The 12,955-nt window shown below is 39.2% G+C and overlaps 1 protein-coding gene across 3 annotated transcripts in view; it reads left to right on the top strand.

The window, feature by feature from the left end:
- The window catches only part of CDC42SE2 (CDC42 small effector 2), an 83,516-nt gene extending 73,459 nt beyond the window's left edge, over window positions 1–10,057 (top strand). For 2 of the 3 annotated variants that reach the window (XM_020797559.3, XM_078386216.1), the window contains exons 3-5: window positions 635–736; window positions 4,949–5,065; window positions 7,378–10,057. In XM_020797559.3, coding sequence (XP_020653218.1) covers window positions 635–736; window positions 4,949–5,047 — 201 coding nt within the window. In that variant the 3' untranslated portion in view covers window positions 5,048–5,065; window positions 7,378–10,057. Of the gene's footprint in view, window positions 1–634; window positions 737–4,948; window positions 5,080–7,377 lie in introns of all 3 variants that reach the window. The other variant, XM_020797560.3, reaches the window with a different exon arrangement.
- The last annotated feature ends 2,898 nt before the right edge of the window (window positions 10,058–12,955 follow it).

Genomic DNA, 12,955 nt, shown 5'->3' with positions numbered 1-12,955 from the left:
ACTGTGTGCTACAGCTTTGGCAAACCTCTCTTTAACACACACTCATAGTCACTAAAATGTTTTGAAAATTACAAATCATGGACCAGACAGAGGTCAGCTACCCAAACCTGATTTGAAATATGTGAGCACTTCTTCTGAATTTGTATCACTGAAACATACCTAGTAACATTCAGAGATCACATGTGAGCAGTATTACTTGCTTAAAGATACAATGGCCAAAATTCTGTTGCTTAGTGTAGTAAACTGCGCTAGAAGAGGCCCATGGAATCAGTGGGGATTTAGTGAGTCAACTCTTCCATAAATTCTGTTGAGTGAACCCATTTGAATCAATGGAATTTATAGAAAAATCAACACACTAAATTTCCATTGATTCAGTAGGCACAGTCTTGTGTGGTTTGCTACACTAGGCATTTAGGGTTTGGGCCATTAAGTTGCACAGGTATTTAATATTTAAATTTTGATTAAGTGTTTTAATGAAGAACTTGGGTTCTGAAATAAAAATGTACCCAAGTTTCGGACAGTATTTAGTAATAATTTTCCAGTTATTTTGCCAAATAGCTGATCCATGTTTCAGATTAAATACTATTTTTTTTTCCTTTTAATTAAACATGTTTCTTACTTCTCAACCTTTCAGAAAAGACGGCGACGGATTGATCGGAGTATGATTGGTGAGCCAACAAACTTTGTTCATACGGCTCATGTAGGTTCTGGAGATCTCTTTAGTGGAATGAATTCGGTGAGTGTGTTTGCCAAGAAGCTTGGGGGGGGGGGAATCAGTATTTTAGAGAATTAAGTTGTTGAATTCATATCCTACTTTATCCCAAATATTAAAGGAAAGTGAAAAAAATATTTATGACTTTTTGTAAAGATGTAGATGCTGCATTTTTTAAAAGTAAAATGAATTTATTTGTTCGTGCTATAAATCATCCAGAGTTTTTTTTATGGAGCATACTAAATTAGGTTCAGTGCCTTTGGGCTATGCAATTATACAGCTCTTGAACTGAAAAACAAACCAATTTGCATATAACACAGAGAAAGGAAATAATACATCAGAACTGGAAAAGAAGAGAAAAACAATCTACAAAGGTACAGATGAGTCCATCAGTTTATTGAGACCTAACACATTTCTAATCAAAGAACTCTTACTCAGGGGCAACTAGAAAATAAATACCTAATACAGTTACAACTCAGTTCTCTGTGTGTGTTGTTGAATTCATTGTGGTTTATTCCAGGCTAAGAGTATATAAACTGCAGTCTTTGTGTGCTCTATAAAAAGTTATGAATGCACTTGTAATTTTAAAAGACTAATATACTGTATATGATTCATTCAAATGCCTGTAAGATAGACAAATTAACCAGCGAGTATTTTTTCAAAGTAGAGGAAGGAAACCAATGTGAGGTGCATAGTTTAGTTGCCTTCTAAGAACATTTTCTCTGTAATATAGCACTAGAAACAACAATAAAACCTAGAATCCTATTCTATTAGAATTATATATTTATCATGTATTTTATTTTTTATATGTTGAGTATTTTCGTGAGAGGAATTAGTTGAGCTGTCTTGCCTGCAGACTGACTGAGTAGCTCAGAGACTTGCCTACCCTTGGGTCCAAAGATCAAAAGGTTCATTTGCATGTAACTGCTAGATAAAAGAGAGAGCACAAAGACATGTGCACATACAATTAGGACAGAAATAATAAATTTACAGTTGGACTCTAGTATTCTGTTTTATTGTGCTACCCTTGGAAACATATTGGAAAATATTCATAAAGCATTAGGCAGGATTTACATATATATTTGTTCATATAATTTGTTACATACCAAGTGACAAAGCTGAGGCTGTGAATGCCACAATCTAACAAATTGATCCTTCCAGGCAAATGCAGTCACAACTAGAAAAGGCTGAGCACCACTAAATTAGGGATATGAACCCCCTACTGGCAGCATGCACACCTTGCTTGAATTGAGTCTCAGTTTATTAGTCATTCAGACCATAACTTAGTCCAAGCGACCTTTCAAGATAGTCCCTGTCTTAACTGTTTGATAGGAAAAGGAGAGTGCTGTCTTGTGAAAACATCGTCTAGCGAAAAGCGTTTCCCCATTGGAATGCATTGAAATCCGTTTAATGCGTTCCAATGGGGGGAAATAGTCATCGTCCAGCGAAAATTGCCCATAGGGAAGCCATTTTGTGAAGCACCAATCAGCTGTTTAAATCGCTGTCTTGCGAAGCATTGGTCCTGAAAACACCCGTTTTGCGAAGATCGCCCAGAGGGAAGCCACTTTGCGAAGCCGCCAATCAGCTGTAAAAATCGTCGTCTTGCGAAAAAACAGTCTGCGAAGCACGGACCAAATCATCATCCAGCAAAATCACTCATAAGAAAAACCGTTTTGCGAATCACTATAGTGATGCAAAAAGTCAACGTCTAGCGAAAAAACCGTTTTGCGGGGTAATCGTCTTGCGAGGTACCACTGTAAATGTATATGTTTTCCCATGGGCAGTATTATTATGGTCATAACAAAGGAATTATGATTCAGCTTTTCTGCATCTTCCTGACATAACAGAGATGAAGTTTACAGTTTCATCTTTAATCTTACAGTTTGTCATTCTTACAGCAGCACAAGACGTGACTTGATTTAATTCATGGTTTGCAAATCCCACTGAGAAATGTAATTTTGCCAGACTTTTATGGATAAAAGTTGCAAAACTTTTGTATGTTTTTATTTACTTGACCCTAGAAGTATTTATTTTACTCAGCAGAACTGATACATTTGTCTTCCATTTAACTTGGTCCCCTGTTGGGTGCGGATCAGTTGGAGAACAAATCTTTTACACCAGACTACTTTTACCATATTTATTTATATTTTCTGAATTCAGAGTCTTTGTTCTCTGTTCAGGGAGTCAATTAGTTCATGTTCTTTTATAATTGTTGAAGTTTTTGTACACACCCATTGCAAATAAATGGTGTAAGACTGTTTTAGAGATTCTTCCATAGTGAAGCATTAGTTGCTTATTTAAAAGAAAATCTGTGTTTTTGACTCCACATACGCACATCCACAGGTTGTGTCATCAGCCAATGATTTATAGCCATCACAGACAAAACCATGCACACCATCTAATGTAGCCCCCAAACAGTATTTTTCAGCAAAGAACATCCACACAGCAGCTATTAGCAAAGAAAGCCCTCTTTATCCATTACTCACATGAAGGGGTGTTCATGGAATCAATGGGCCACACCATGTGGAAACATGAACATCATAGCCCCTTGCCTTTGGATAGAAACTGAGGGAGGAAACCCTTTTCTCCTTACAGCAAGATGATTCTTCACATGCGGTTGTTGGTTTTTAATGTTTATTTTCCTCAACAAGTCTCGTAGGAAATGTTGCCAAGTTTATCAGAAGTTTCATGGTCATTTTTTTCTGGAGGAAGTGTCAAACTGGAGGAAGTATTGTTACAGTTCTGTGCAGAACAGCATCTCACAGGATTTATCTGGTGAGGGCAGAAGGAGCAAGGACCAATCTCCTCAGGATTGCTGTAGCCCCTAAACAGATGGCATGTTTGCCATGCGGGATTCACAGGAAAGAACATTAAGTCGCACCACATTTGTCAGTTTACCTGCATGGAACAAAGAGTGAAAAACCAAAAAGGAAGAGGGAATGCAGACAGAGTCTCATTTCTGTGGAAAGCTGAGGAATCTTGTTGATGCAGAGTGAAGTCTCAGCTGGAAATACCGTATCCTCACAACAAGATTCAGAAAACTGCAGAGAACAAAAAATTAAGTGAATACTTGTCACATCGCTACAACATAGGCCATATCCCTGAAATAAAGCAGCTTCTCAGGTCTGATGACGATATGATAGACTTCTTGGAAAAGGTAACCCTGATTTTTCAGGGTTCTAGGTCTCAAAGAAGCCTAGGTACATAGAGATCCATTGGCACAGCTTTTTCTATTGCAGATGCTCATACCTGACAGAATACCTGCACAACCTTAGTAGGTGGAGACTTAGGAAGTGAGTTTTAATTGTGTCAAGCTCCTTTTCGTTTAAGTGAGGCATGAAGGGGACTGAAGACATCAAGTAGTGTACGTGCAGAGCTGGGTTTTTTTCCCCCTTTCTCATTCCCTGTGTCAGTGGAGGCAAACCTTTTTTGGCTCAAGTGCCCAAAATGAGGGGGTGGGGAAGAAACCAGTGGCTGCCGTGCCGCCCGGAAGACCAGAACCGGAACAGGAAGTGGCAGTTTCAGGGAGGATCATGGGGATGGACAGGAAGTTAAAGGGGGAATCATGGGGATGGACAGGAAGTTAAAGGACCCAGAACAGGAAGAGAAAGGGGGAATCCCAGCTGCAGCCACTTCAAAAGGTTTGTTTCCAAAGGGGGGTGAGTGGGCCACTCACTAGCATGCCAGAAGAAAGGGCTTCGCGTGCCAGATGTGGCACGTGTGCCATAAGTTCGCCATCACTGCCCTGTGTGAAACAAAGTCACTTGTTAGCACTGCTTGTTGTGAAGAGAGTAAAATGGCAATCAATCAGAAATGACTTTTTGAAGCATAATTTTAGAACTAAAAGTGTTATTACTTAAACTAATAAATTAACAATATTATCAACAGCAATCTACCACAGTTGTTTTTGGAAAAATATGCCTTATTATCCTAAAACATAATGCATTACTACAGGTCATGTCTTTACTGGTAATGTGTACTTGTTAACTCTACACTCTGTACATGCATTTCTGAAGAAATCTTGGAGGACAGCACTGGCATTGTAAACAATTTTATCAGTCTTGTGAAAATGAATTAGGTTTGAGCAGTGGAAATATTAAACTGATAACTTAAAGCAGGGAACACACTATTACAGTAAATCTGTAATATAGGTCTAGTGATCTTGCTATGACGTAATGAACTTGAGAAGCATCAGTTCACAACTGACTCTTTTTCACTCTATTCCTCTGTGTCTAGGTGAGTTCAATTCAGAACCAAATGCAGTCCAAAGGAGGCTATGGAGGAGGCATGTCTGCAAATGTTCAAATGCAACTCGTAGATACAAAGGCAGGATAACTGTGGGACCCATTTCCAGTGAGTATTACAAGGTCTGTAATAAGTTCTGTTGTCTACCACCTCTGCCCAGTGGGGACAGGAAAGACACAGGGCAGCACTTGCTGAACAATCATGGCGATGGGCAGAGGTCCTTGGAGGAGATCCTCTGGGCCAGAATCACAATTTATAAGGGGAAAAAAAATAAGCTAATGAAAATCTTCTGGCTAAATCCTGTATTGGGGTGTGTCTTAGAGCCCTGACCAGATATTTCAGTCTTCAGTGATTTCAGCTTTAAAAGGAGCTAGCCAAAACAGGATCAACAAGCACTGTATCAGCAAGAAACATTTAGGAGCAGAAGGCCCAGACCCCTCCCATGAAGGACGCTGAAATCTACGAGTGCTTTTACAGGGATTGGGGGTGGTCTTTTAAATTGTGCCATCCATCCTTGTTTGGTGCCCTCATTGTAATGCTGAGACTTTCAGTGTAATTTTTATTTCACTAAATGGTCATGTTTTGCCGAGGTCATAAGGAAAATAGACCCACCAAAGGAAAAAAGAATGACTGATGGATCCACTTGGCTATGCTGAGAGACATTTACAAGGCACTTGCCATCATGCAAGGCAGTGATGCTTCAGACGGTCACTCAGCTAATCTCTAGGATACATGATGACCATGTTAAGAAAAGGAAGTAATGTTGACCTGATCATGCTAGCTGATCACTGTGTTAGCTGGTACTGCCTGGATGTACAATGTCCATATAGAAGAGTAGGCTCTCTGGCTGAGGTAGTTCATGTCAACATGTTGAGAGCAGCAAACGTTACATAGTGATTACAGTGGACCCTCGACTTACAGACGGCTCGACTTACAGACTTTTCGAGTTACAGACTTCTCTGGCGGCAAAATTTAGATTTGACTTGCAGCCGGAGAATCGACTTACAGACCAGAAAAAAACCAAAATGGAACAAAAATAGAATAAAAACTGCCAATTATAGGATTAATCGGTTTTCAATGCATTGTAGGTCAATGGAGATTCGACCTACAGACTTTTAGACTTGCAGCCACCATTCTAATACGGATTAATTCCGTAAGTAGAGGGTCCACTGTAATTAGAAATTGACCCAATATGGTAGCCATGTTGGACATCCTCAGATTTCTTGGTTGTCATCTCCATTTGGGTTGATGACTGAGCTGTGGTATAGAAAAGCAGTTCAAATTGTTCATTGTCAACAATAGAGTTGTGTAATTATTCTGTAGACATAATTTTTGTGTCAGTGTTCAGCAGCAGTTCTGCTTTTGCACTTTAGCCTTTCAGTCTATCAGGATGTGTTTCAAGTCATCACTGCTTTGTGCCAGTAATACGCTGTCATCTTCGTATCTTTAATTATTGATGTTTCTTCCATTAGTTCTTACTTCTCCTTCATTTGAACCTAATCCACTTTCTACATGATTCATTTTGTATACAATTTGTTCAGACAGGGAGGTAAAATACAGCTTTGTTTTTTGTGTAAAATAGAACCTTCGTATCTGCAGGGGATCAGTTCCACGATCTGCCATGGATGCCTGGAACTGCAATAGAGGGAACCTGTATATAGGGCTGTGGTAAACTACGGATAAGCAAAACCACGGACATCTATCCTGCAGATATGGAGGATTGCATTACCTTTGCCTGTAGAAAAAAACACCCTGTTCCTCTATATTGTAACAATAGCTTCTTGTGTAGCATACGGGTTACACTTCAGGGGAATAAAATGTTGTGGCGCACCAATTTCTTTTTATGATCATACAGCCAAAGGTTTTGCTATAATCTATAAAGCATAGACTGATTTTTTTCTGAATTACATTCCATTAGCCAACCTGTATTTGTAATATGATCTCTCGTGTCTCTTTCTTTTCTGAATCAGCTTGAACATTAGGCTGGATGTTCAAAGGCAGCCATAACAGAACTAGAAAAAAGTTTGCAAGACCTGAGCAGGGCTGTTAATGACAGGACCTTTAGAACATCACTAATTTATTATAAGTTGTAAGTGAGATGATAGCACATAACAGAAAAGGCATGTTAGCCTGTAGTCTGTTGCAACATAATTAACAAAGAATCTTGGGCAACCTTAAAAGACTCACAAGTTTTATTTGGCAGAATACTTCATAGACTGCAGTCCTCTTTCATCTGGTTGTGAAAATGTGGGCTGCACTCCGTGAAATCTTACGCCAAATATGAAGTGAATTTGCTACCTGTTGTAATAAGGGAAAACACAGGCTACGTTTGACATATCCAATGTTTTCCCTAAGCTGTAACTTTGTTCTGGAAATGTTGCATTGTGCGTTTCATTTATTCATTGTTATGTCTTTCACAGATCCTTGTGAATTTCTGTACCTTCCTTCCTGTGTCCCTCTTTATGCCTTGGTGACTGCTTCCTGTGCTCATGACGAGAGAAGTTGATGGCTCATCATCCACCCCTTGTGATTACGCCATTGAAACATTCCTGTTCTGCTGTGAGGATAACATTTTATCAGACTGGTCTTGTTGTGCCTTTTAAGTGGCAAGCTTACATCTCATTGCTACCAAACCATCTGTGGACATAGTATTGGTTGGATTGTTTTGTGGGGGAATTCTCCCATTTGTTCTCACCATTTTAAGAGAATATTTTAAGCAGTCTGAATTCTCAACATATAGTTTGGTATTGGGTTGACTCTTTTTTTATTACTTCCTCTGCAAATTCCTTGTTTGTGGCATTATTTTGTTTTGTTAATCTTTATTTCCTTTCAAGTAATTAGAACCAAGTTCCTATTAATATGTTCAACCTGTAATTGTTAATATAGATCTTTTTTATTTAAAGGTCTGGGACCTGCAAGCACAATGATCATTTCACACAGTCAGAAGTCAGCAAACTATATGACCGCATGCTATGTGAATTTGCTTGGTATGGTGGCCTGTTGGGTGCCAAACACTTTATTTTTTTTTAATGCTTGTTCTCGCAGATGGATTATATTATTGCTTATTAAAATGTTTTGCAGCAGCACCCAACCATGCCAGTCTCTTAGGGGTCGAGGGGGGGGAGGACTTGTAACTTTTAGCTGCTTTGGAAAATACATCACCTTAGGTTTTTGATCCAGCTGGTCTTGAAATAATAAAGAGAGTTTGCATTCATGAGGCATTTTGTTGTAAATGTTCAGTATATTTATTTTGAAAGAGCTGACCTCAAGATTGTAAGCCAGTGTAGTAACGTACAAACTAAATGTTGTGGTGGCGCTTTTGTCTGGTTAAAAAGGCATTGTTATGTTGGCTGCTTTTCTTTTCTTTTTTTCCCAGAGCTTGGAAATGTTGGCATTAACAGTAAAATGTTAGCATTGACATTAAATCCAAAATTAATTTGTTGATGTTAACTGTTGCAGGGAAAACTCTTAAATTAATTCATCAGGTTAATTAGTAGTGTGTTAGTAACATGTTACTTTTAAGTTATAAAAAGAAAAATACCAATCGATTCCCAAAGGAAGTTAATTAAAGTAATATGAAGTGCTAATCATTGCTCAACTCGTAAAATTTGTTGTCATTTTAAGGAATAAAATAATCATTTTAAAAATCACTGGATTATTAATTACAAATTAGGGTTAACAGATTAAATTTAATGAACTACTTCCAAGCTCTTTTTTTTTCTTTTTCTGAAAAAAAGCTTAATTTTAGGCCTTTCAGGCATTTCCAGTAGCAGCATGTAAAACTGCCTGCAATATTATAGCTGGGATTTAGTTGACCTCTCTAAGTAGTTGGCCGTTTCCACATACTAAATATTTAGGGGCCATGTCAGTTGCTACGAGCAACATACTAACCTGGCAGCAATTGATGCCAGTGAAAACAACATACAGGGTGGCTTTTTGCTGTATCGGTAAAGAAGCCGTTTGCTCAGGTTCCAAAGCATGTTCCTCTTTCACAAAGTGTGAAAATTGTTTTAATATTGCACTGTTTTTGAAATATTTCTGTAAGTAGTCCTTTTTTCTTCTTTTCTTTTCCTTTTTTAATTTTTTTTTATTTTTCATCTTCCCCATTCTCGTGTCACAAGAAACTGAAGTCTGTTGATGAACACTAGCAAAATATTTTATTAAACCATATTTAGGATCCTCCTCATGCAAAATTCTTAACATCTTAACTGGCAAGTGGAATAACTGAGCCTAATTGGAGAAGTTTTTAAACATACACACATACAGACACACACAAACACAGAGACATTTTGTTACAGAAGTGCCATTGATTTCAACAGGAACCATACAAGCAACCACATGAAGACCTCACTGAAACTAAAGGGGATCACAGAAGAGCATTATGCCTTTTAGCATTTTCTCCAGTGCCATTCAGAATTTGTCAGTGGCAGATACCAGAATGGGGGATAAATGTATGGAAACTTTTTTTTTTTTTAAAAAAAGTCCCTGGTACTACTCAAAACTCACCATTTCAAAAGGTAATGATATCCTTATCCAGTCCAAGACCACTGTTGTGCCCAATTCTCTGACTGAGAAAAAGCAGTTGATTGAATATAAATATGCACGCTGTTGCTCCAGATCCATGATGTGAATTCAAAAGATGTTCCTGGTATATTATGCAGACGGGTGATACAGCAGTAGTATGATTGAGCTGGGGTAACACCTGGTTCAGGTAGGCAAGTCAGTTTTCTATACTGACTGAAGCTATCTTTGGGTATTTGGGTCTAATCTGTAAGCAACCTAGTGATCGTTGTGGTCAGGATTTCAAAAGTGTATATTTTTTTTTAAATGCTCTTCATAATATTCTAGAATTTCTGGATAATTTTCAATATTATCCTCACTGACTGAAAATCTGTTTTAGAGAGCATTTTGTTTTGATCCAAAAAGTAAAGAAGAAATAATCTTCAGCTCAGTCGCCAGAAAAGAGAGACATATTTTTATAACAAACATGCATTTTTTGTACATTATGTTCATTCTTAAATAATGTAAGTTCAATGTTGTCTTGTAGATATTAAAAGGAGAGTATTGACTTTTGATTCAATAAATGTTTTCTTTCAGTTACTGCTTTATCTGTTTCTTTGTCACAATCCATGCCTTTTGCTTTCAGAAAATCCATTGGCTTAGAGAAATCATCCCTTGTTGCAAATATAGGGCTGTTACTACATAGTAAAGGAGAAGCTATGCTGGGGCTGATTATAGAATCTCTCTTCACATTAGTGTTCATTTTAACATGTGCATATGGACATACAGCCACATGCATGCATTTCTGCCGTGTGGTCTTTTACCAATCCGGTACTGACTTTTAGCTGCAGAGCTCAAAAAAGAAAAGAACAAAGCAGAACCCATGAGCCTGCATGAAGTAGAGCTGACTGAATCTGAAATTTTGCTGACTCATTTGTTAACTTTCCTATACTTACTAAAAGCAGTTACTAGTATCCTTTTCAGCACTAAAGAGAAATCACATAATTTTTCATCTGGTTCCCGCAGACTTCCTGTTGCATGACTGGTCAGACAACTGATTACACAGTCAATCTTGTAACCAATGCAAGAGAGGGCACACAAGAAGGATTGTGCTTAAATATTTACACAATTACACAGTACAACAAGATAGTGGCCAGTGTGTTTTGACTTAATGGTGTGTGACTCATAAGAGAAGGTATTATGGCTGTGTTTCTCTAGAAAGCCCCAACACTACTCGGAAATGTGTAGGGCCTGCACAAGATCACAGTGATCTTCACACTCATACAACTCTCAGTATCAAAAACATTTACAGTTGGGTTGTGCAACCACTGATTAAAGTGTAATTTATCAAAGAAAACAAAGAATATTTTGTTATTTACAGTACTTATATTATTTTCAGGATATTACAAAATTCTGTATGACTCCTCACCACCCTCTTAAGCATGTAAATAATTCCATGTTATGCCGGCAAAGCCATACCTACTACAGATTTGTATACTGAATATGTTTTATTAGATACCATCATTCACATTCACGCTTATCACTGATGAGAATGCTTAACTCACAACAATCTCTCTGAGCTAATTTTTCGCATGTTTCCTATCCAGCCCCCATTACATGTTTGCTATTGCACTAAAAACACACACGTTACTATGCACCTATTTATTTATTTATTTATTTGATTTATATACCACCCATCTGGCAGCCAAGACCACTCTGGGCGGTTTCCAGCATATAACAAAAAACAACAGAGTCACAAAATAGCAAACGGTGACATTAATACATGGGGTGAAAATAAAAAATCATGAAGTGAGGATAAAATTATAATACAATAAATACAATTAAAAGCATAGAAGAAAATAAAAACATGGCACATGGCAGTATGATATAAGTTACACTATTGGACACTATTGTATCAGAGTATAGTTTGTTCAGGGAAGGCCTGTCTAAATAGCCAAGTTTTTAGTAGCTTTTTGAATGTGCCCAGTGAAGGGGACAGGCAGACTTCAGGTGGAAGAGAGTTCCATAATTGTGGTGCTACCACCGAGAAGGCCTGATTTCTAGTAATTGTTTTCTAGGCCTCTCTCGGGGTCAGAACTCTCAGCCGCCCTGCCTGCAATGATCTTGTAGGACAGGCAGACCTAACTGGAAGGAGGCGCTCGGCCAGATATCAAGGTCGCAAACTGTTTAAAGTCTTATAGGTTAGTACCATCACCTTGAAACTGGTACGGAAGCAAACAGGTAGCCAGTGTAATGGAACTAGGGTGGGAGAGATATGTTGGTATTTTCTAAGCCCATTCAGAAGTCTGGCTGATGCATTCTGGACCCCTTGCAGTCTCTGTAACAGTCCCAAGGGCAGCCCCACGTAGAGGGCATTACAGTAGTCTAATCTCAAGACTAGCAGCACATAGATCAGCATGGTGAAGGACCCGGTGTCAAGGTAGGGACATAGCTGGGTGATCGCTTTAGGTGGAAATAAGACCACAGACACTATCTGAGATGTCATTGATAGCGATGGGTCCAAAAGCATGTCCAAGTGACGAACTTAATCCTTCATGGAAACAGTGCCCCCCAGACAGGGAGACACCCAGACCACAGACACTAGGGGTCTCAAAAGAAATTTGCTATATTTATTTCCATAGAGCAGGGGTCCCCCAACCCCCGGGCCAAAGACCAGTACCAGTCTGTGGCCTTGGAAGGACTGGGCCACTGGGAAAGATGAGTGGTGGGCAGGAGGTGAGTGGCAAGCATCCTGTCAGCATGCTCGTATTAGGTTTTAATGCCGCTGCTCATCTGACAGGAGGCAGAGCTTCGCCCGCCCGCCCCTCCACTCCCTGCTGCTGCTAGATCAGCTGTGCCAGTGGCATTAGAATCCAATAGGAGCCTGCGCTTCTGTTAGGTTCTAAGCAGTTGCTGATCTAACAGGAGGCGGAGCTTCAATTGCAGCTCACCTCCTGCTCCTGCTTGTCACTCATCTGTCCCGGCACAAGACATGTAATGAGCTCGATTCAAAGCTATCCTCCAACAACCTACTGCACAATAAGTACCCCCAACAAGTACCGCCCCCAGTCCTTGGGAGAATGGTCTTCAATGAAACCAGCCCCTGGTGTCTAAAAGGTTGGGGACCACTGCTTTAGAGAACATCTGCACACTACAAGATGTTGCCTTTTAATCACACTCTATCTCCACACAGCAGCATGATCCAGCACTTGTACCTGCTACACCCCGTAACTACAACAGTGGCTGGAATGTTGCCATTACACCACAAAAGGAAAATGAAGTCTCTCATTAAGCTGCAATATGAGCACATAGAGTGATGGACTAAGGAAACTTAGGTCTGAATCCCTGCTCAGCTGGGATTCTGAGGGGTGGGGTGGGGTGGCACTGGAAAAACCACTCTTTAAATATTTCACCTACTTTGAAAGCCCTCTTACAGTTGCTATAAATTGGGTGCCGCGTGATAGCACACAAGTAACAATGGAACTGTCATGTAGTCAT

The sequence above is a fragment of the Pogona vitticeps genome, chromosome 2 (assembly GCF_051106095.1).
Source record: "Pogona vitticeps strain Pit_001003342236 chromosome 2, PviZW2.1, whole genome shotgun sequence".
Classification (NCBI taxonomy): Eukaryota; Metazoa; Chordata; class Lepidosauria; order Squamata; family Agamidae; genus Pogona; species Pogona vitticeps.
This window is presented reverse-complemented; position numbering and strand designations above follow the sequence as displayed.